Here is a 24,127-nt window from a genome sequence, read left to right as displayed (position 1 = left end):
CTCACTCCTCTGGGGCCCTTTCCTGACACCCATGGATGAGGGCTCCGTCCCTGCTGCTCTGTGCCACCGCATCCTAGCAGGTGCGTGTGTGAGTGTGTGCACGCGTGCGTGTGTACATTCGTTTCCTGGGGCTGCTGGGACAAAGGACCCCAAACTGGGGGGCTTAAAACAATGGCTTCTCTCAGTCTGGAGACCAGAAGTGAGAAATCAAGGTGTCAACAGGGCCGTCCTCCCTCAGAAGGCTCTAGGGGAGGACGCTTCCGGCCTCTTCCAGCTTCTGGTGGGTATCGGTGTCCCTTGGCTGTGGCCGCGTCCCTCCAGTCTGTGCCTCTGACTCCACGTGGCCTCCTCCTGGTCCGGGTAAAATCTGCCTCCGCCCCCTCTTACAAGGACGCCTGTGATGGCATTTAGGGTCCACCTGGATGATCTGCGATCATCCTCCCACGTCAAGATCCTTAACTTCGGGCTTCCCTGGTGGCGCAGTGGTTGAGAGGCCGCCTGCCGATGCAGGGGATGCGGGTTTGTGCCCCGGTCCGGGAAGGTCCCACATGCCGCGGAGCGGCTGGGCCCGTGAGCCATGGCCGCTGAGCCTGCGCGTCCGGAGCCTGTGCTCCGCAACGGGAGAGGCCACAGCGGTGAGAGGCCCGCGTACCACAAAAAAAAAAAAAAAAAAAAAAAAAAAAAAAAAGATCCTTAACTTCATCAAGTCTGCAAAGACCCCTTTCCCATATAAGGCGACACTTATAGGTCCCAGGGATAAGGATCTTCGGGTGGCCATCATCTGTCCGACTACAGTGTGTGCATGAGAGAGAGTGTGCATGTGTATGTATGTCTGCACGTGTGCACGTGTGTGTCCCTGAATGTGTGTGAATGTATGAGTATGTGTGTGTGTAGACCTGTTTCCCTCGAGCCATCACCGCCACCCCGTCCTGGTGCTTGCGGACTGTGTACTCCAGTCCCCCCAGCACGCCTGGGTGGGGCCAGGGCTCTCCGTCTCTGCCGAGGCCCCACCATGGGGCACAGAACTGACGATCGATACAGGTTTTCCACATGAACACCCTGTACTTGAACCAGAATCCAGCCCTTGCAGATGAATGACGGCATAGTTAGCTTGACTAGACCTGGTGCCTGAAGGGAGCCGGGCCTTGTCTGTTATTCATAGGTGGGGCCTGGGCTCACAGGGTGCTCCGGAGAGCAGGGTGGAGAAAGATGGGGCACTGTGGGACTGGCCCCTTGCACCCCCAGAACCCCAGCAGCCTTGCTGTCCTTATCGCGGCCTCCTGAACCCCAGATCTTGGCCCCTGGTACACCAGGACCCCAGTAGCCCTGTAACCCCAGATCCCAGCACCCTGGTACCCCCAGAATGCCAGTAGCCCAGGGAAATGCCAAGGAGCAGCCCCCATGGCACCCGGGCCAGCCTCCAGCAAGCCAGCGAGCCTGCCGTGTGACAGGGAGTCTCGTCTGGGGTCTGTGAACCACCAGCCTCGGCTTTACCTGTGGACCCAGGCCTGCGGAGCTCACCTGAGAGGTCCGTGCAGGCGGGTCCCGTTGCAGGTAAGCGCTCTCGGCCCAGCAGAGGAAGAGGGAAGGTACCCCTGGGCCAGCCGGCAGCCCACAGTGGGCTGGGATGCACATGGCAACTGGGGCTAATTTTCTCCTGCAGAGAACTTGATCCCATAATCTGGTAAATACACACTAATCATCGCTGCGCAGGGAGCGTACGTGCTCCGGGGTCCGGGGGGAATGGGCTGGCGGAGGAGACACCGCCAGCTGCCAGCATGAAGAACACGCCGCCGGGAAGGGGGACTCCCAAAGCCAAGGCTGGAGTAGGAGAGGCTTCCGGTGACCGAGGACGGGCTCCGTGCGGGACGTGCCACCCCTGCAGTCACTGAATCCCGCACCTGCCTGGCACCACTTACAGACGAGGGCACTGAGGCTGAGGGTGTGGACGGGCCCCGTGTCTCCTTGCCGACCATCCCTGGAGCTGGGATGCAAGATGAGTCAGCCTGAAGCTCTCCCCCTTTGCACTGAGCAGAGAGTGAGTCCAGGAGGCTCCGAACAAACGGACCACCACCCGCTCTGACGGGAGGTGCTGTTGGATCAGAGGCGGCCAAGGGAGCCCCGCTTTGTTCACTCTGAGTTTCTAGCGTAGTAATGATAATAGAAAATCTGAACAATTACTAACATATGCAATGTGGAGATTTGCTAGAAACATCTCGACGTCCGGCTGCTATAGACTGAATGTTGGTGTCCCCTCCCGCCCTGCTGACCGCCGACATTCCTATGTTGAAATCCTAACCCTCCAGTATGATGGTGGGTGGAGGTGGGACCTTGGCGAGGTGATTAGGTCACGAGGCTAGAGCCCTAATAAATGGGATTAGTGCCCTTATAAAGGAGACCCCGGAGAGCTCCCTGGCCCTCTGCCCCATGAGGACCGATTGGGCAGAGCTGCGGCCCGAGGGAGGCCTGATTTGCCCCCGGCTCACACAGAGCTGCCCCCTGGCTGGGGGTCAGGAAGGAAGTCACCCCCAGGGCGGGATGCCCATAGGGTGCTCTCGAGTCTGGGCTCTGGAATCTTGAGTGAGCCGCTCAATCGCTGGAAACGTCACCATCTTCATCTGTAAAATGGGGTCGAAGATGCTAATCCGATAGTGCGACTGACCAGCATCCTAGTGGTGCCCACCCGGGACGGGACTTAGAGGGTCAGGAAGAGCCTCTTTGCTCCACTTATAAAATTTCAGCTAAAGTCACATACTGGCCATTTCCTCATGAAAAGTAACAATAGATACCGGACAGAATTTTTTTCTTTTGACTGCATTGGGTCTTCATTGCTGCGCGTGGCCTTTTTTCTCTAGTTGCGGTGAGGGGCGCTACTCTTCGTTGCGGTGCACGCGGGCTTCTCATGGCAATGGCTTCTCTTGTGGAGCACGGGCTCTAGGTGCATGGGCTTCAGTAGTTGCGGCACGCGGGCTCAGTAGTTGTGGTGCGTGGGCTTAGTTGCTCCACGGCACATGGGATCTTCCCGGACCGGGGCTCAAACCCGTGTCCCCTGCACTGGCAGGCGGATTCTTAACGACTGCGCCACCAGGGAAGTCCCAATACTGTACAGAATTCTTTTAGTGGTAAATTTTTCTACGATGCGTTTCTTTTAAAAGTGCTTAAGTCGGGCTTCCCTGGTGGCGCAGCGGTTGGGACTCCACCTGCCGATGCAGGGGACGCGGGTTCGTGCCCCGGTCCGGAGAGATCCCACATGCCGTGGAGCAGCTGGGCCCGTGAGCCATGGCCGCTGAGCCTGCGCGTCTGGAGCCTGTGCTCTGCAGCGGGAGAGGTCGCAGCAGTGAGAGGCCCACGTACCGCAAAAAAAAAAAAAAAAAAAAAAAAAAGTGCTTAAGTCTGTCCACAGGCTCTAGTAGAAGGCACTTTTCCGTCAATGGCCGAGACTGACCCTTTGCTCTCCTTATGGCCCAGGGACACCAGGGCCCCCCCTCCCCTGCAGTGAGGGACGGCCAGGACATGGGATTCCAGTCAGCGGAACGTAGGTGGAAGTAACTAGCCAGCCAGATGTGGTGGAGCCTGGCGACCCAGGCACCCATATATTGGGGATAGAAGACCCAGGAGATGGGGAAAGCCTGGGTCTCTAATCACAGCATGGACGAGGGCTGGCCGCCCTTTGGGAGCATCCTTTAGGGACTTGAAAGGAGCAAGAAATGAACTTCCGTTGTTCAAATTACAGCCATTATTCATCGTGGGGCCTGTTTGTTACAGCGTCTGGCGTTACCACCGCGCCGCAAGGTCCAATGCGGTGGGAGTCCTGTGAAGCCAGCTGTCCCTGGGCAAGGGTCCGGCACTAGGGACTGTCATCGGCACGGGCTCTTGTGGGTGAGTACGTTCACATTCTTTCGTGGGAGTTCGCAGGGTGAGGGAGAGGGTCACGGGGGACCGGACGCCAGGGTGGGGAAGGTCAGAAGGACAGGGCCCGGGGCTGCTGTGTGTCCGCACTGTCCCCGGGGCAGAGGCTATTTCACGGGTTTTTCTCCCTGGACAGATTCACAGTTTCTGCCATCAGGGTCTCTTTGAAAGGACGCCAGGAGAAGTCATCCCGACAATTCCTGCATTGTGGCCTGATACCATTCTGAGGAGCAGGGAGCAGTCAGGCTGTGGCTTCCGGGTACACTTTTGTGGCCGAAAATGCCACGGGCTTTATAACTTTGATTTCCTGTTCGATTCAAACTTAAATCCCGAATTGCAGCGCCGGGGGGCGGGGGGGATGACCAGGTGGAGACGGCGGATGACGTGGCGGGGAGGGGGCGGTACTTAGCCGTAACCCCAAGCAGAAGGTGGCCTGCTGGAGCGTCCCGGGTGAACCGCTTTTGAGGACGAGGTTCTGCCTGATTTATGGGGACAGTGGCTCGTGATCACGACTCAGGGAAAGCTGAAGAGTGTCCCCTTCTGCTCACACCAGCCGGAAAGGGAGGCCTCCCGCGGCTGCCTGCACCTGCCCTCGTCTTCTGGGAAACAGCAAGCGGGGCACGCACTTCCTGGAGATTCACCGCTGGAACAGGAGTCTCACCGCGGAAGGCGGCTAAGAATCCCGAAGGCCTTAACAGACCGGGAACGATGCAGCGGTGTGACCGTCAGGCTCGCCAGCCGTAGTCTTGCCGGTCTGTTCAACTTTCATCAGGCGACAAATACAAGTTGTAGAGAAACTTGCACTTCATAGGAGTTGCCTCCCTTTGACTCACCCCCATGCCCATCTCCTTCTTCCAGGGAACCCGGTTATCACAGAACTTTGACACACATTCATGTTCCCTCGGGAAATTCACAGTACGGAGAATGCGTACAGTATCTTTGAACACTTTAAAGAAAGCATAAAGGTTTCCATGCTATAGTGGTTGTTCTAAAACCTGCGTCTGCCACGTAGGGTTACATTTTGGGGATCCCTTGTATCTGCACTTATCTCTTACTTCTTATGTTGCAAGTTATTTTTTTTCAATTTTTATTGGGGTACGATTGATTTACAATGTTGCGCCAGTGTCAGGTGTGCAGCAAAGTGCATCTGTTCTACAAATACATAGATCTACTCTTTTTCTAGATTCTTTTCCCATACAGGCCATTACAGAGACTCATCTCTTTCTTTTGAACTTCTGCTTAGTTTTCCTTCATCTGACAAGGATTTACTGAGGGTCTGCTACATGCCAGGTGAATAAAAAAGACAAAGTCTTTGACCTCTTAGAGTTAACGGCCCCCTCTGGGGCCGGGGAGACAGACCTACAATAAAATATGCATATAAACTATGCCATGTGGCGCTGAGTGCCCTGAGTACACAGGAAGCTGATGAAAGGACGGGGGATGGGGGAAGGCAGGAGTGCTGGGAGCCCGGAGGCCTCTGGGGGCCTCTGAGATGCGGCCCGGGGGAGAAAGAGTGGCCAGCAGGATGCCTGCAGCTCCCCTGACTCACCCCTACTGCCGGGGTCTTCCCCATCTTATCACCGTTTCAAAGATGCTGCAGGGAACGTGCTCGTTCACGTGGGAGGCACGTATCCCGGTGGGACAGGTCACGCACAACACAGAGCACGTCCATGCCTTGTGTGACCCTAGGACCATGCACAGCGGGCAGGGGCATCGGTGATCCGTTTCAGAGCCGAAGGAACAGTTATGACTCACCTGTGGTCTCACGGTATTTTTAAAAAGTCAAGAATACTGCTTGCTTTCTTTCAAAAGAATACAAAAAAAAAAAAATAAACTGTAAAGTACACATAACACAAAATTCACCATCTGAACCGTTTCTAAGTGTACAGCTCAGGGGCATTAAGCACATTCAAATTGCTGTGAGCCACCCCCGCTGTCCATCTCCAGAACTTCATGTCACAAACTGACACTCTGTCCCCATTAAACACTAACTCCCCGACCCCCTCCCCCAGCCCCTGGCCCTCACCGTCTACTTTCTCTATGGTTTCGACTCCTCTAGGGACCTGCTACGAGTGGAATCACAGCCTTTCTACCCCGGCTTTGGAATTCCTGGCCCCCGTCCCTCTGTTTCCCGAAGCTTCCCAGCCCGGACACCTCGGGGGGCAGTGGCGAGAACGGAGAGGGGCTCCCATCCCAGGGCAGAGTCCGCAGCCCCTCCCTGCGGGTCAGCTCCCCCTCTGGGCAAGGTGGCAATGCTCCCCTTCCTACTGTAAGTAAAGAGGAAGGTGGACCTTTGAAAGCACACCTTTTGCAAGAGTATTCCAGAGACAGGCTTAGTACGAGCAAAGCCAGACAGAGGACGGCCTCAGAATCCATGCCCAGACCTGCTGGCCAAGCCTCCCGGCCGCTGAGCCCCACTTTGCTGTGATCATTCCGTTAATTCCTTCCATGATGCGTTTATCTCCCAAACAATAGCCCGTGCCCTGTGCCAACCAATACCTGCACCTGTATCTTGATAAACAAATGAAGAAGGAGGTCACTGGCTATTTAAGGTGACCGCAGCCGAGCGGGGGCGATGGACAAGCAAGGGGTTAATCAGAAGGTCGTGATGAGAGTGCGTATGGAGAGCGCTGGCCAGGGGGCTGCTGGGCACACAGCCTGTTCTCAAAAAAAACCTCCAAATGAAACCAAAACAGGCAATTCCATCCAGAAGGCTCATTAAAAAGCACTCCCGGAAAATTAACGGACAACAAACACAATTTCTTCCTGGTAAAGGGGGGGCCGGGCCAGACACGAGAATGGGAACCAATCGGTACAGGCTCACTCGGCGCTGCAGGGACTGGACTGCGGCCTAACGACAAGGTCATGACGTGTGTGCCTGCCATCAGCCCCTGGGCTGAGTCACCTTGCGCTCAGAGACTGACACGCCCCCGTCTCGAAGCACGCCCGGGACCCAGTGCAGGCGGCCAGGCTCCCTGCCAGCCCTCAGGGCCACCTTCCCAGGAGAAGACCATATGGTGGTCAAGAAGCACCGACCCGGAGCCCAGACTTGGGTTCAAGTTCTGACCCATCCCCTCCCTCGCAAGGTCGTCGTGCTGACCAAGCCCCCAGAGCCTAGGGTGCACATGGCACTACTGTCACCTCCCTTATGAGACAAGGACAGAGCGTTCCAGCCCCGTGTGGACCTCAGCAACTCGCACGTTGAGGCCTGGGGCCGAGACGGTAGCGTTTCTGGTCTCCCTGGTTACCATGCCTCCCTAAGGGAGGCCGTTCGGTGTAACTGACGGAGTCTCAGGCTGGAAAGATTGTCCATCAGACATGGCCTCGCCCCGCACAGCAGGTCAAAGGCCCCGGGAGCTCATTTCCCAAGCATGCTCTTGTGGACTGAATGTGTGTTATCCCCAAATCCTTATCTTGAAGCCCTAACTCCCAATGTGATGGTATTTGTGGGGCATTTAGGAGGTGATTAGGGTTAGATGAGGGTGCAGCCCCCATGATGGGATTAGTTCCTTCACAAGGAGAGATGCCAGAGAGGTGCTCTCTTTCCCTCTCTACTAAGTGGGGACAAGGCAAGAAGACAGCCGTCTGCAAGCCAGGAAGAGAGGCCTCACCAGGAACTGAATCAGTCGACACCTTGGTCTTGGCCTCCCCAGTCTCCAGAAAGAAAAGAAACGTGAGAAATACATGTCTACTGTTTAAGCTGCCCTGTCGAGATAGTAATTTTTACAGCAGCCTGAGCTGACTGAGACACTCACTTATCGCAAGTTTGCCCCCAGCCCAAGCGAAGGTGCCCAACCAGGCCCCCCACCCTCAAAATTAATGCACAGTATGGCCACAGCTTATCTCTCCCAATATGCGCGGCCCCAGGGCTGCCCCCCCTCAGCTCTGCTGGGGACAGCCAGGAGCTTCTGTCCTCCCGCGACTCCTCCTGTTTTCCAGTTCAAGTTTTCACTCCTTCCCTCCCTTTGAAAATGCTGGCGGAGGAAATACTAACGTGCGATGGATGCCTTCCTCTTGGGCATGAGGCTTCGCGGAGAGTCTAACTCCGTGGTCTTTGGGAAGAAGGACTGGGTCTGATTCATTTCTGATTTCCCCAGCCACTAGGCCTGGCCCTACATAACAGTTGCTCAAAGTAAGTCTGTAGATATGTAACCCAGACACACACTGGATCCCACGTGTTCAGTCCATGCCTAAAATGAGTTTCAAACTCTGCTGAATCTGCCTACCCAGCGGTTCATCTTCCTCTTTCTCACACCTGAAACTCTACCTTCCTTTGCGAGCCCACCCACCCCGACTCTCAGTCCTTGTGGCCAAGGGGGCTGACCCAGCCCAAGGCCTAGGGGAGGGCATGTGATCCAACTCGGGCAATCAGCATCTTCCAGCGGCTTAGCCAATCACTGGCTCAGGGATGGACATGTGACCCAAAGCAGGCCAATGAGATGCTCTCTTTCTGCTGGGGTTCTTCAATGGACAGGATGAGAACCTGCAGCTGCTGGAAACCACATCTGCCACCTTCATGGGGAGAACCCACCCGAGAGTGAAGCCAACACAGAGGAAAACAGAGAGGGGGGTAAGATCCTGGGATACATCCCTGAGCACCTGGATCCAGCTGAACCTGAAGCCAAACATCTCTGGGATTTTCAGTTACTCAAACCAGTAAATTCCCTCTGCATGCCGAGCCAGTTTGGACTGAGGTGTGTCAGTTGTAGAGAAAGTTCTGGAATAACACACATTGGCGAGAACAGAGGAGATGGGGCACTCTTGCTTTGCTCCCATCCTTAACCAACTTCCCTTGATGCTTTAAGACAGGTCCCTTCACCTCCTCCAGGAAGCTCCCCAGGGGTCCTCTAATGAGTTATGACCTTCACCTTCCATGGACTTTCAATCCGCTTAGTCAGTGCCCCCCCTCAAGACCTGAACTATTTCATAACCTCCAGTTGGGCCTCCAGGCTGGGCAGTAGGATCCACCTGGGAAAATATGACAGGGGACACTGCAGCCCTCGAGTCCACGCTCCAGGGTCAAGCGAGCCCCACCATGAGAGCTGTGTGAGTCTGGGCGCATCACGTGACCTTTTTGGGCCTCAACTTCCTCATCTGCAAAATGGGACCATCAGCAGAACTGAGCTCCTGGTGCTGGGAGGAGTGTGGAATGAGACACTGGCGTGTCCTGCACACAGCTGACCGCCAGCAGCAGCTGCATATTCTGACTGAGTGGCCGTGAACCCCGTTATTTGGGTGAACATCCATCACTTGAAGCTGAAACCGGCCCTTCCTGCTCTTGACCCTGCTGTCCCCACTGCCCCCTTGGACGCTGTAACCCACGCCTCCTTCATCTAAGGTGTCCCTTTTCTAGGCTCTCCTATTCCCCCCACCTCTGGCCCTCTTGGCAGGTGACCCACCCATGACCTCCAAGATGATGGGCCACCCAGAACCAGGCATATGCCCGTCCTCACAACCTGTCCCATAGTCCTTCTCGCCGCCCCTGCTATGGTCCCTCTGGCCCCTGGTCCTCCTTGGTTCTATCATCTCCCGTCTCAGCCTCTGTAAATCCAGGGGCAACAGGTTTACATGCCTTCTAGATGAACACTACCCGCCCGGGGCAGATGCAGCCCTTTGAGGCATGTCCTGCCTCCCCTGACCAGCCTGGGTGCCAAGCAGCCCTGGGGGATGTCCCTACCCCACTGTCCCCCAGGCCCCCATCTCTCAAGGCCCTGCCCCTTGGTCAGTTGTGTTGTGGATGCTGGGCAAGGCGCTCTGTGTGGATCTCCCATCCCACGCTCTCCTGGGAAGTCGGTTCTGCTACTATCCCGCACCCCAGGAAGCCTTCCCCGACCCTCCAGCCCACCACGGTCCCTCCCTGGCCAGGCCCTTTACTCCGTTCCCTATTCCAGGCCGTGTGGTAGAGATGTTCACGACGTGGGCTCTGAAGCAGCCGCCTGCCTGGGCCACAGCCCGGCCCTGCCACTCACGCGCTGTGTGTCTGTAGGCAAGTGAGTCTTCCTCTCTGTGCTCCAGCCTCCCTGTGCAGAAGAAGTTGCTGCTAGGAGTACCCAAACTCAGCTGAGCGTTAAGTGGGTTCAGCACGCGAAATCCCAGAAATGAGGCCTGGCAGACAGGAAGTGCTCAGGAAATTCAAGCATCTCCCTTTGTCTTGTCCTCACTGTTGTTTATGCTGTTTGCAGTCAGCATACGCCGTCCAGCAGTGATGTCGCCAGTGGGTCTGAGCTCTGGCTCCAATGGGCTGGGCTGGCTCCCCTTCCCCTGCTCCTAGGCTTCTTCCACCAGGCCCAGCCTCGAGAGGGTTATTTACTAAGTGCTCACTGAACAGCTGTTGATTCAACCCAAGGCTGGGTCAGCCGTTTAGATAAACAAAGAGTTACCCTATGACCCAGCAAGCCCACTCCTAGGCACATACCCCCCAAAAGCTGAAGATAGGGACTCAAACAAATACTTGTCCACTTTTGTTCACAGCAGTATCGTTCACAGATAGCCAAAAGGTAAAAACAACCCAAACACCGATGAATGGATACACAAAGCGTGGTTCAACCACCAATGGGAGGTTATCTGGCCATAGGAGGAGGAGCCCTGACACAGGCTACAACACGGATGGACCTTGGAAACATTCTAGGTGAAAAGGTCATGTGCTGTAGGATTCCACGTACATGAAAAGTCCAGAACAGGCAAGTCAATAGAGACAGAAAGCACATTGGCAGTAGCCTGAGGCTGAGGGAGGTGGGGGGATGGGGAGTGTCTGCTAAATGGCTATGGGGCTGTTCTTTTTTTTTTTTGGTACGCGGGTCTCCCACTGCTATGGCCTCTCCCGTTGCGGAGCACACGCTCCGGACACGCAGGCTCAGCGGCCACGGCTCACGGGCCCAGCTGCTCCGCGGCATGTGGGATCTTCCCGGACCGGGGCACGAACCCGCGTCCCCTGCATCGGCAGGCGGACTCTCAACCACTGCGCCACCAGGGAAGCCCAGGGGCTGTCTTTCTGGGGTGATGAAAATCTTCTGGAACTAGACAGAGGTGATGGTTGCACAACATTGAAGGTACTAAATGCTACTCGACTGCATGTTTAAAAATGATTAAATAATAAATTCTCAGGTATGTGTATTTCGCCACAATAAAAAAAGACATACACAAGGAGAAAAGTACATGTGTATACACACGTGACAAAACGTATCTCTAACAGACACACGTAAAGAAATAAAAACCCAAGATAAACCTCGCTACAGTAACCCTGTCTCCTGGTGGCATTACCCGACCTTTTCCTTGGGTGACAGTGTGAATGTCTGAGAGGCAGGAGTGTTACGTGGTCAGAACATGGCGCTGGGCCCAGACCTCCTTGGAAACCCAGCTGGTAGAGCTTGTAGGAGCTCTGTGACTCTGAGCCTGCTAATCTGACCTTTCTGTGCCTCAGCTTCCTCATTTGAGAGACGGGGACGGTGCGAGAACCCACCTCACAGGCTTCTGATGATGCCTAAACGAGTCAGTACACGCGGAATGCTTAGGGATGTGTGTTAGCACTGGTAGCCGATGCTGAAGACACGGTAGGAATGGGGGGGGGTGGAGGGTGGGGATGGGATGTTCAGTCCGGCATCCTTGCTGCGGAGAAATCTAGAAACTCAAGTCATTGTACCAGGAGCCACGCCACCGAGCTCCCAGCAGCCTGCAGCCACGGGTGGCCACAAAAGGCAGCTGGTTTCTGGTCAGCTCACGGGCAGAGCACTGCCCTCCTGCCTTCCTTCTCTCAGCCCCAACCCCAGCTCTCCAGGACCCGTGCTGGACACTGGGGGTCCTGGGGCTCACACCTGATCTCACAATGGTGGGTTCCATGGGGAGAGGTTCCCGGGCAGTGAGACCCTGCCTAGGGGGAGGGGGGGGCCTGGCCTGGTCGGGAAGGCTCTGTATCCCTCCCATGCGCTAACAGCAATGGCAATGACGATAGTAATGGTTCCTTTTGTGTATACTATGCGTCTTCTTTGCAGATGAGGAAACTGAGGCACAGAAGGGTTGTGTGGCTTACCTAAGGCCACACAGCACATAGGTAGAGGAGTTGGATTTGGACCCAGGTGGGCTGCCTCCTGGGACTGTGCTTTTAAGTCCTGCTCTAACCTGCTTCTCAAGGGCAGCAGCCTCTAATCTGGCCTCTCTGCCTCCACCCCCTTTCTTTACAAGGCCCCGGCTCGGTGACCCACAGGCCATGGACTTCCCCGCTAAGATGCCCGCTTCCAGTGACTGAGTGAGGCCCCACCGCTCAGCTCGGTCCTCAAGGCCTTCCCTGGTCTGCAGGTCCCGTCTCCTTTGTCCGTCCTGGACCTCCCGACATTCCCCACACATTCCCACGCGTTCCTGCCTCTGAGCCTTCATCCAGGCTGTGCCTTCCATCATTTCACAGATACTGACCGAGTGCCTGCCACGTGCTCAGCTCTGGATGGCTCCTTAGCTCGTGGAGCTTCCAGGCCAGGCAGGGTCAGTGACAGGCGCTGACAGTGAGCAGGTGTCATGGGGAATGTTGGGGAGGCTTCCCGGAGGAGGGTCCACCGGGCAGAGATCTGAGAGCGAGCCGGAGTTACCCTGCTGGAGGAAGGGGAGGCGGAAGAGGGGTAACCGTGAGAGAGCGAGTGTGAGAGAAGGAGGGAAAGAGGGGAGAGAGGGGGAGGCAGCAGTGTGGGCAAGTGCTGGGGGTGGGAGGGGGTATGACACACACTTGGGAGACCAGGGAGAGAGGGCCAAGGTCAAGGCTGATCTGCCATCTCCTGCACCTGCCCAAGTAACCCGTTCCTCCCTTTGCACGCCAGCCAAGTTTAAAGGCCTCCCTCTCCCCACACACTTGGCCCCTCAAGTCAGAGATGGCCTCTTTCATCCCCAGGACCCCTAGCCCTGCCCACAGAGGGCCGAGCACAGAGGATGCGCACTGAAAACCTTGCCATATGAAACCGAAGGCCCCGGGGAAAGGGAAGTGGGAAACTGGCCAGTGGGTGGTTGGTCTCATGGCACAAAAGCAAGGAGACCATCCCCAGGATTTTGCAGCATCAGACGGTAACTGTGGCCTTCCATGACCCCTCCCCCGCTCCTTCTTATTTCAACTCTATTTATTTTTGGCACACAAACACACACACACACCCCCTCATGCCCAAGACTGACAAACTCCATCAGTTAAAAGATCCTACAGGGCATTTAGCACAAGGCCTTCCTTCCGTTCATCTGCCAACCTAACCACTGTATCATGAAACTCCCCACAAAAGGGAAGTGCAGACAGAGACAACTCAGTGCTAACGAGGGCCTGCAGAGCTCACCGGGAGGTGGGTGAGTGGTCGGAAGGGAGGGAGGGAGGGCAGGTGGAAAAGACCCAGGAGGGCTCCTTACAGGCGAATCAAGAGGCCCACCAGAGAAGACTGAACCAGAAGCTTCCTATGTGGGGATCTCAGCTCACCATGCCTTCTGCAAACCTCACCCTGTGTACACTGGGGCTGGATATATAGCATCCTTCCTGGGTTGAGGAAGATCATTATAAGATTACATTTCAGTGACCCAGGATTTACCCAGGGTATCAACCAGACCCAAGCCTGGGAGTCACCTGATTCAGATCTCCCTGCGGGGTCCCGGCAGGCTACATAATCTCTCGGTTTCATCACCTGCAAAAATGAGCATAAAACACCTACTTCCCAGGAGTGTCCACCGTTGAACGTGTCCTGGGGCCTCTTTTATGTATCAGGCACTATGCTGGGTACTAGACACACAGTAGAGACCAGGTCAGCAAACTGTCCAGCCCAGAGGGAGCAGGCGTTCTTGGGAAGGAGACAAACATAAGTCAACCACCCAACACACGAGAAGATTCGGACAGCTGAGGAAGCACACGGAGGAAGCATTAGTATCGGGGGCAACCAGAGGGAGGCTGGGAAGCCCTCCCTGAGAAGGTGATGTGTGAGCGGAGACTTCAGGCTGGCTTAGAGCACAGGACGGCACAGATGCTTAACCGCAGTGATCCCTTCACCCCTCCTCACGGAAGAGATGTCTCCACCAAGCAGACAAGCACACTCACTGAATCATAAGCTGCTGTGTCCAGGAAGGCCAAGGACACAGGACGCAGAGATGGGAGGAGAAGGGAATGCGGGAGGGGAAGTGCTGAGCCCTTGCACCAGGCTCCTCCTGATGGCAGGCTCCGTCCTCTCGGCTCTCAGGTTCAGCACCCTGGAGAGGTCTGACCCCTGGATAGATTTCAGCACCGTGGACAGGTCTAAACCCTGCAGAGACTCCATGCGCCACAGAGATTCAGTACCTTGGACAGGTCCAGTCATGCCCCACTTCCTTCTGTTGCTCCCTGTCACTGACCAGCCATACATTTAGACTGACATTCCAGGCCCTCCCTGGACCAGCCTCTCAGCTCTACAACACCTGATCACTCTCCAACCTCCCCTGAATGTTCCTGACCCCCTGAGCTTTCTCTGAACCCCTTCCTCTTTAGTTTTCTGCCTGTCGAGAAACCCCACCGACTTACCAAAGCACTGAGCCAACACCACCTCTTTCACGAAGACCTTTTCCTGATTTAAATGGGGGCCTTCACCATACCCTACTTTTTGCCCTCCTTCCAGACTGTGAGTTCCTCGAGGAACTGTGTCTGATTCGTGCCTTCTCTCCCAACTGCACGCCAGCCCAGCACCTGGTGGGCACCCAATGTGTGCTGCGGGAGTGAATGAATGAAGTTGCAAAAATGACTTAGACAAGTACCACCGATGGTCGAGAGCTCTCTCTGCCAGGAACTGCATGCGTCACACACATTTTTATCTAGTTTAAGAAACTGAGGCCAAGAGATGAAAGATTTGCCCAAGTTCACACAGTGAAGAAGCGACAGAGCCTGGATTCAAACCCAGATCACATTGCACAGCCTGTGCCCTTGACCGTGGCTCCTTTCTGTCCCTATCCAACCCAGTGCACTGCCATCTGCCAGTCCCGCGGAGCCTTGAGCACAGCAGCCGTGGTCCCCTGAAGTGACTCTGAGTCTTTTTTTAGCCTGAAATTGAAATCACTGATACTTCAAATTAGAACCCCAAAATGAACGAGCCAAGAATTCACATCTGCAATCGCTACGCCACCCGCATCCACCTTCTCAGCAGGATTCTGGGCTACTCCTCAGCCTGGACCACCTGTTCTCAGTCAGTATGGAGGACAGAGTGAACTATTCTCTAGGTACAGGAGGAGCTATGTCTACGTGCGGGAAAGGGGACCAGCCTCCCAGCCTTCCAGGGGCTTCCCAAGAGCAGTGCCCTCTTTAAAGCCTCAGAGAGCAAAGACCCCAGTGCTATGACCTCGGACAGCAAAGACCCCGGTGGTAGGAGCCTTGGAGGGCAAAGACTTTAATGACAGCCGTTTGCCCTGGGCACTGACATATTCTGAAGGCAAAAACAACAAAATTAGCCGAACTCCTCTGCGCTGACTTTTTTTTGCTACTAAAGGAATGTTCTTCAACCATCACTGCGAAGATAGCAGGAAGCTTAGACCTTAGCAAAGGCTTGGCAAGGTGATAGAGAGGCAGGTCACGATGGCCACAGCCTCCCCTCCTACAGTAGCTCAGGTGCTGGCAGCCCAGGAGCAGGGGGGCTGGAGTGGGAAGCTAGCCAGGGGGCCCAGGTCTTTTCCAAAACCAGCACAGCAAGAAGCCGCAGAGCTTCAGAACGGAGACAGTTCACGTTTGGAGGGACCCGGGACAGCCACTGGAACCTACTTGTCTTTTAACATGAAACTGACAAAACTTGACCACCAAAGTATCAACATGATTCAAGGTCCAGGATTCGCCAGTCGCCCTATAGCTTCCTGCCAACATCTGCCACCCGCTCTTTAGCTTAGTTATTGAATAAATGCCCATTTAAAATGACTTAAATAAGATACGAGGAATTCTGCGGGGGAGGGCGGTGGGTAGAGTTCCTAGATCAGCCACACAGGCCACCAGCAGGACATGTGACAAAGGCTCTCACGATACCCTGGAAGGCCAGACAGAGAAAGTGAGCGGTGTGGCGCGGCTGAGAAGGAATGCTGGCATCGGGGAGACCACGAAGGGCTCTGGCCTCGTCTCTGGGATTTGTTGCTAGAGGGTAAAATGAGAATCAGGAACAGGAGTTCCAAGATTACCTAAAGCCAGACTCGTGCCAAAACAGGATTGGGCAACGCAGTGAGTGCCGGGGGAAAAGAGGTTCAAGCCAAAGCCGGAGGCAGTGCCTGCCAAGGATATCTGGGGCTTGGGGTGGGGCGGGGTGGGTGTCTGCATTAGCTGATGTCCCCTCCACAGAGAGGCACCACGAAGCTACAGCCGGAGCGCTCCTGGCTGGAAGTGCCCGACTGTATGTGCTTGGCCCGTGGCGGGTGTGCTCTGTAACAGCTACACGCTGGAAACGACAGTGGTAACAATCACCTGTCATTATTATAACATTATGACTTATTATCTTTTAATTGAAGTATAACTGATTTACAGTGTTGTGTTAATTTCCGCTGTGCAATAAAGTGGTTTGGTTATATGTATATAGACATTCTTTCTCAGATTCTTTTCCATTATGGTTTATCACAGGATATTAAATATAGTTCCCTGTACCATACAGTAGGACCCTGTTATTTATCCATCCTATGTATACTAGCTTGCATCTGCTAATCCCGAACTCCCCATCCTTCCTTCCCCCTCCCTGCCTCCCCCTGGCAACCATGTCCTCTACGTGTGACTTATCGTTATTATTGGTTCAGCTAATCATCATTGGTTTCATCTCCTGAGTCAGGCACCATTAATGATGATGAAGGACAAGATGATGATCAACAACAAATACTGATGGGATGCTATGCCCAGCACCGCTAGCCCTGCACGGTCTCCTAGCCAACACGACAGGGGCTAACAGCAGCTCACGTGCCTAGAGCTCGGGTGGCACATACAATGGACCCTTGAACAACACGTGTCTGAACGGTCTGGATCCACTCATGTCCGTATTTTTTCAATAACTATATAGTTGGCCCTCCGTATCTGCAGGTTCCACACCTGTGGATGCTGAATCCTCGGATACAGAGGGCTGACTAGGACACTGAGCATTTATGGATTTCGGCATCTGCGGTGGGTCCTGGAACCAATCGTCCGCGGATACACCAAGGGACTGTAGTTCATCTCCGGTGCCTTAATTCACACAACCACCCAATTTGCTGATGGGAATGTTGAGACCCAGGAAGCGTGTGCTGACTGATGATGTGCATAACCACCGATCAGGAATCACCTGGACTTTACTATTTACTCTCCTCCCTGTAATACTTAATTTTCAAGCTGGGGAGGCTGACCGGTTATCACCAGGTTGTAACAACTGTTCATACCTCCAGCTGGGTTGAAAGTAATGGTTTGGGCAAACGTGCAGCTAGGATCTGTGTTACATTTTCCAAGTCCCGGTTCCCAAGCAGCAGCCTGACACACGTTTTATAAGGTACTCAAACGGTCTCTAAGGAAAACACCAGGGCATCCCTCAGCGTCCTCACTTCAATGCAAACTGAGATTATAAAACAGTTCCAGGCCATCTTTAGTGCAAGTATTTAATACGAGGAAAAAGTAATTAGCAAACTCAAGCATCACTTTCCTAGGAGGAAGGATATTGCTGCCTGCTTTAATTGCAAGGGAAAACCTATTTAGGGAAATTAACACAAAAGGAGATTGGCCACTTCAGGACTAAGAAAACAATCACAAAAACCATGGGAGTCTCCCGTACTGCATCAGGTTGGGGCGTGCTGGCCCCAGGAGAATAATTAACGCCCACCACAGTGCTGTTGACCTGAAAGCAAACAGTAACTCCTTGTGGCCACGGAGGCTGAGACATTGCCCGTCTGCCTGAGATGGCTTCTTCTAAGGAATAATTTTCCATTTGTGAAATGAATCCCTGTCAAAAGTTAATACTGTCTTTCTAGAAAATCTGAGAAATAGAGAGAAGTCTGCAAAAGAGAAAATGATCACACAGGATCCCATCACCTAGGGGTTAATACTTTCTCTCCTTTTTTTCCTATGCTTATATTGGGGGGAGGTGGTATCATTTAGAGGCTATTGTGCAGATAACTTTAATTCTGTCCTCTTCACCTAATATGAGGTAACCGTTTCCTGTTGGTAGTGAGAACTTCTTGCAAGCATAATTTTTAATGCTTTCTTATAAATCCACAACAGATGCATGGTGTCCCCTTCACCATCCCCCTCTACCTCCACCCTTTTCTTTTTGCCGCACTGTGATCTCTGCCTGTTTTTTAGATCATTCCCTGAGGGTGGGGGATGGGCTCCTCGATGTCAAATTCCCGGTTCAGCTTTATGGCTCTCATCACATACCTGCCCCCTCAATTTCTAAAAGGTTTACGGCAATTTATCCTTTCACATGGCCACCTAGGAGTGCTGTCACCAGCGACAGGCATAGTCATCAAAAAAGTGTTTGCTAATTTGAAAATAAAAACTGGCCTCTCGTTGCCCGTGTTTCTTCTTACTCTGTGCCCATGTACACATCTGGCCCATCAAAACATCTCCTAGCATCTCTGAGCTGTGGTGTTACTGACTCAGACAGCCGGGGTGGAATCCCAGCTCCCCTGCTGCGTGACTGTGGGCAAGTGATTTAACCTCTCTGTGCCTCAGTCCCCTCATCTGTAAAATGGGGATAATACCGATGTTATTTTACAGGATTATTGTGAGGGTCAGATGAGACACTGCAGTGCATGGCAGATACACCCTCGATGACTCCGAATAAGGACACGGGCCGTCGGTTGAATTTGTTGTCAATGTTGTTTGCTCTTCAGATGTTTACGGTTTAGTTGTAGTATGAGCAATTCTTGAGATACAGGATATTTGAGTTTACGAAAGTAACGCAAGAAACAAAACTCGAGTTTCCAAATGGGGAGGCTTGTGGAAGAAAGCCAGGGAGACCAGCGCAGTGCCTGCTTCTGTGTTTTTGTTAGAACGCTAAATTAAGATGTTCAAAGAGCCAGAACAATGAGGCCAGCCGGTCATCACCCTTCCTGCCCAGCGGAACCCCCGGCGGCGTCACCGAAGCTCCCTAGAAACGCTGATGCTCCTGCCTCGTGGTTCCGATTCTGTGGGTGTGGGCCGAGCCCAGATCTCAGTGTCTTTGAAAGGTCTGCAGGCTACCCTGGTGCCCAGCCGGCTTTCACTGGGTGAGGCCGACGGGCACTCCAGTTTGTTGAGTCCCTGCAGGAATCAGAATGACATCCCCACCTCCAGTCTCCTTAATTACTTCATGCAAAACTGTCACCCCATCCACGTCCTCCTGACGACTCCTCCCGGCAAGCGGTCTCTCCTGCCCCGCCTCCTGTGGTCGAGGAGCTTGAACCGAGATAATCTCAAAGAAATAGCAGACGAGTATTCAACACACTGGCCTGAGGCTGACTGCCTCTCAACTTCGAGATGTCTCACTGTTGTTTAAACCAGTCTGAATTGGGTTTCCTTTTGGTCCTTAATCACTCTTGGCTGGTGGAGGCCCCAACCTTAAATGTGACCCGCACAGGAAGAAAACTTGCCCAGACTCCCCCCCCCCCGCTTCTCCCTCTGGGCTGTCACTGCCCCCGGCCCAGCTCTCTGAGGATCACTCCCCGCCCCCCCAGGTCCCCAAAGGGACACTCAGAGCCCACCGCCCTCCTGTCCACTCCCACTGCCCCTAACGGCTCTCTGGGGAAGCTTCAGTGCCATCAGCCATCCGGGGGGCTCTAGCACGTCAAGCTGATCTGAAAACGGTAAACACACGGTCTACGGAGCCGCCTGTGAGCGTCTCCATGCACGGAGCGCCCACTTCCCCTTCTCCACCCCTGAGACGAGATTTCATGACAACCTGCTGGCGCCCCAGGGCCCATCTATTTCATCGTAATTCCCAACTGGAAGATAGCCTTTTCCACACAACTTCATTCAGACCTTTGGCTTTTGGGCAGGAGGGAGGGGCGTGGTCAACAAAGAAACAATACCAACAACAAAAGAACAGACTCCTCCCCAAGGGCAAGGCAGAGAGATATACATTTTAGAGGGCGAGCACCTAAGAAAGGCACGCACAAAGGAAACCCTCGACAGGGTCGATGCTGGCAAGATGACCGTGTGTGCGTCAAAGTCCAAGAAGGAAAAATGAAATTCAGTAGCGGCTGAAGACTCCGAAGAGTGAACATTCACTTCAGAAGTTGCCTCTTGGTCCCAGAGTTCACACTGCAGCATGCGTTTTTAAAGTGAAAGTAAAAGTCGGACACGCTTTGAGTTCCTTTCCACTGGCAAAGAGAAAGGAAGGCTTGCGGGACGGTGGCGGGGGGGGGGGGGATGTGGGGAGATGTGGACAGTCTGCCCGCCCTCGGGGCAGCTTCCAAACAGGACCCTGCACTTGACCAAGAGCCCGGAAACCCCAGGCTCCAGGATGGCTTCCGGTCAAAACAAAGATCCACCTATGACATGTGAGTCTGTCTAAAACAATCCCTCCACGGTTGAAGCTTTTCGCTGAAAAATATAGAAAAATCTTCTGTTGGAAAAAACATGCACCTATAAGGCTATACATGATTTTACTATTCCAGTGGCGGAATCCGGCAGCTGGGAAAACAACTCAGTGGAGATAGTCCTTTACACCCAAGCTCCTGAAGGAGGATTTCTGAGCCCCATGAGGCAGCCTTGGAATGAAGTGGGAGGAGCAAGGTTCCCAGGGCCCCCCACCACACACACCGGCCGGCCCACTGTGTTCCCCATTAGAGTAGGACGCGTGGTGAGCAGCCTTGTAGGGCCTGGGGCTCTTTTGGGCCCACATCTCCTTCAGGTCATTTGAGACATAATAAGACAGACATAACCTTAAGGCAGCTCAGGGCCAGTCATTCCTGGAACCCTGGAATTCAGAGGCTGCCCAGAATATAAAAGCGGCAAATACGTTTGCACAGCAGAGGTTAGAAGCAATGTCAGAGGAGGTGCTTGGAAAACAGAAGGGCAGAAACTCTTAATGCTCCTAATTTCCATGGAGCCTTCCATCCATCCGACCAGGTGGCATGCCTTCTCTACCTGGCCCAGGTGTGCGCTGCGGACACGCCAACCGAGCGCAGCTCTGCTTCCTGGGAGAGGGGTGGGCCCAGCAAACGCTCTGCGGCCGTCCCACGCTTCTTTTATTGACTAGTTTATCAAGGAAACAATCTGATGAACCTAACAACCAGGGATGCTCCCGCCTCTGCAGCCCTCATTTATTATTTAAAACCGAAAACCAGCAACAGCTATGGCAACTTACTGGAGTCTCTCTCTCTGTCTCTGCCACACACACACACACACACACGCACACACACACACACGCACACACACACACGCACACACGGGAAGGGGACTTACATCACAACTGCAACCTACAGAAGATGATTCAACCCAGTCTCTCTGCATTTTCATGAGGTTACAAATCGAGTTAACTCATGAAACCACAGCGGGTTTCAGTCTCCACCATGCTGGGTACGCATCCCACAGTTTCAGTGGACAAGAATCCAAAGGAGTGCAATTCTTCATCTGAGCCAGGCTCTGATTGGTCAGTAGTAATTTAAATACATCTTTCAGCACATAGAGTGAGACCGACGCACGATGCCTGGTATAAGGTAAAGCACCTTCTGTTTCACGGCTCTCTCTCCTCCAACAGTATCTTTCCTTCCGGGTTTCCAACACTCTCATAGTCTTCAGAAACACCAAGGAGATCATGAGTAGAATTGCAGCTCAAAAAGCACCCTTGGAAGGTTAGGCATCGTGGAGAGAAATGGCTTTAAGCCGCCGTCTCGCCATGGCCTGGATCTCCTCCTTTCCAGAACGAACAAGTGTCTGGCCGGCCCCACGGCAGAGGCACCGAGTGCCCGGCTGGACACCACGCACCCATTCTTTCCACCTACAGGTGGATTTCCAGAGCAGATGAGACAGGGCTGAGGGTGAGCCCTAAGGAATGCTCTTGCAAGAAACGTGAACTCCCAACGGGGGCCATCTGAGCCTACCAAACCTCTTAGAAATAATTTTTTCAAGGTATAACATAGTCTTTTATTCTTGATATTTCCAAAGGGTAACACATTCCTTTGAAAGTAACACCTAAACGTGCAAAAGGCGGGGAGCTCAAGTGTGCCGGCAGCTTGGTACCTCAGACACACCAACATGGCGACTCCAGGTGAGGCTTGAAGCAGCCGGGCACTCACGTCTAGTGGGATTTTTAAAACGAAGAGGACTCGCCCTCCTTTCACCTACTAGCAAAAGCTAGTTTTCCCAGCGTCTGAGTTTCAAAGTTTCCTTCTTGTACCATCAACTCCAGCCACCCACCTTGCCCAGGCTCCTTGGTGTCGGAAGGCCATCATCCATCCAACCGGTCAGTTACTTCGACTTAAAAATCAACAGACTCTCGGCCACCAACGCTACAGACCTCACGAGAGCAACAGCCAGAGTACAGCGGTTTCCAGCCTGCCCTCGTGACACAAGAACGGGCCATGGCCCCTCTTGGGTCTATTCATACAGTCACAACCACACGTCCACGTGTGTCCCCGACATCACGGCAACCACCTTTCTCTTCCGTCTACCTCCTACTTCAAGACCAACGGCCAAGTTACATACATTTTAAACCTCCAAAGAGATAAAGCTACAGTCTCAAAGACAACCCCAACGCACAGTCCTCAGAAGATGGCATCCACCGTGGGTGGAAATAACCAAGCAACCCCGGTCCACGGCAGCCTCCATGCCCGCCCCCAGATCTGGCCCAGTGACCACGCTGCCAAGACCACAGACCCCAACCCCACGAGAGGCGGCACTCTCCCCAAGCAGAAGAATATGAACACCGCTGTCCCTACCTCAATCAAGAAGTCCCCAGTCCTCAGTCCGGCCTGCCATGCCACCCCACCTTCATCCACGGACTCCAGGTACTGCAGGGCTGGGAACGCTGGCGTTGGCGTGAACTCTTCGATGGGCGTATCCGCTGGGAAGACAAGGTATACCGTATTACAAGCCTGGGAGATGTTTCCAAGTTGGTAGCCCAGGCCTCCCACGGGACCCTGGGAGAAAGCAGGCCCTTGTATCTCCGTGGGAAGTGGGTGGCCCGGGCCAGCTCTCCCCTGGGAAGGGGCTGATACTCCTGGTCACGGGTCAACAGCAACTCAAGCGACGGAGCCAACTGCCTTTTGGTGCCACCACCATCTCTCTTGGCCTCTGCGCTGAGAACACAGGATAACGTGCTCCCCTGTCCATGTCTGTATGTACACGCCTGTCATTTTCTTTAAAAGCATCAGTGACTAAACATTTTCAGTTCTATAAATGGAAAAGTTCCCCCCATAACCACATGGAGCTACAGAAACACCACACTGAACTGCTTGCCAAATTTACATCTACGTAGACTCGCTACCAAGGGAATTCAACTTGGAGCGTGGACGGAACAGAACGCTGACCCAGTGGGTGGCTGCAGATTTGGAATCCGCTTATGAATTCTCTCTGCTGGGAGCCCGGCTCTCCGTGGCCACTGTGCGGCCAGCGTCCATGGGAGGGCTGGGCCCCCACTCCTCAGCAGAGCCAGTGTTGGCTTCTGGGCCCCAGAGCTGCAGAGGGAAACTCTAGGGGAAGAGGTGGACTTTCCTGGGTGGCCATGTGAGGCCGGGGGTGGCGGGTGGGAAGAGGAAGACGGCCTCGGTCGGGGGAGGGGAGACATCACACAGACAGTCATGAACACACACGGGGGACAGATGTATCTCTTCTCCCTCCCTCTGGACGAGCTGCTGTCAGGGCAGCCCAGGCCTTGAGCAGGTGGGGCTGCCACTGGGGAAGGAGGCCTCCCGGGCCAGCACAGGTGCGGGACCCCCAGCGTGGCACGGAGGCTCCGAGATCAAACTTGCACACGGTTTCCCCACACACGCGGGGCACAGATGTCTCCTCGCACGGGGACGCGATGCCATTTTGTTTTATTCTGAAAGGGAAGACCCCAAGTTCAGGGCTGGCGGTGGGTGCACTGCCGTGGAACACGTTCCTGGAGCCCTCACTGCAGGCCACGTGACACGTATGCTGCCGGCTGGGCCACGGCGGAGGGGACCATCTTGCAAAGTCACCTTAGAGGCGGGCACCCGCACGCCTGCCGCACTCGGAGCTGGGGCCCACTCCCAGAACGGGGCAGTTCTGAGGTGCCCAAAACTCGGGACCGGGTAATTCTGGGCGTCTGAGACCAGGAGCTCCGAAGCCAGCCACAATCAGGCTGAACTAAACCATGAA

The 24,127-nt window shown here is 54.2% G+C and overlaps 1 protein-coding gene across 2 annotated transcripts in view; it reads right to left on the bottom strand.

The window, feature by feature from the left end:
* Positions 1–24,127, bottom strand: part of SHANK2 (SH3 and multiple ankyrin repeat domains 2) — a 453,317-nt gene that overhangs the window by 120,848 nt on the left and 308,342 nt on the right. For both annotated transcript variants that reach the window (XM_060160929.1, XM_060160930.1), the window contains one exon: positions 22,726–22,850. In XM_060160929.1, the coding sequence (XP_060016912.1) occupies positions 22,726–22,850 (125 nt within the window). The remainder of the gene's footprint in view (positions 1–22,725; positions 22,851–24,127) is intronic.

This window comes from Lagenorhynchus albirostris, chromosome 9 (genome assembly GCF_949774975.1).
Source record: "Lagenorhynchus albirostris chromosome 9, mLagAlb1.1, whole genome shotgun sequence".
NCBI classification, from domain to species: domain Eukaryota; kingdom Metazoa; phylum Chordata; class Mammalia; order Artiodactyla; family Delphinidae; genus Lagenorhynchus; species Lagenorhynchus albirostris.
Note: the sequence above shows the minus strand (reverse complement) of the source record. Positions and strands in the feature narration are given on the sequence as shown.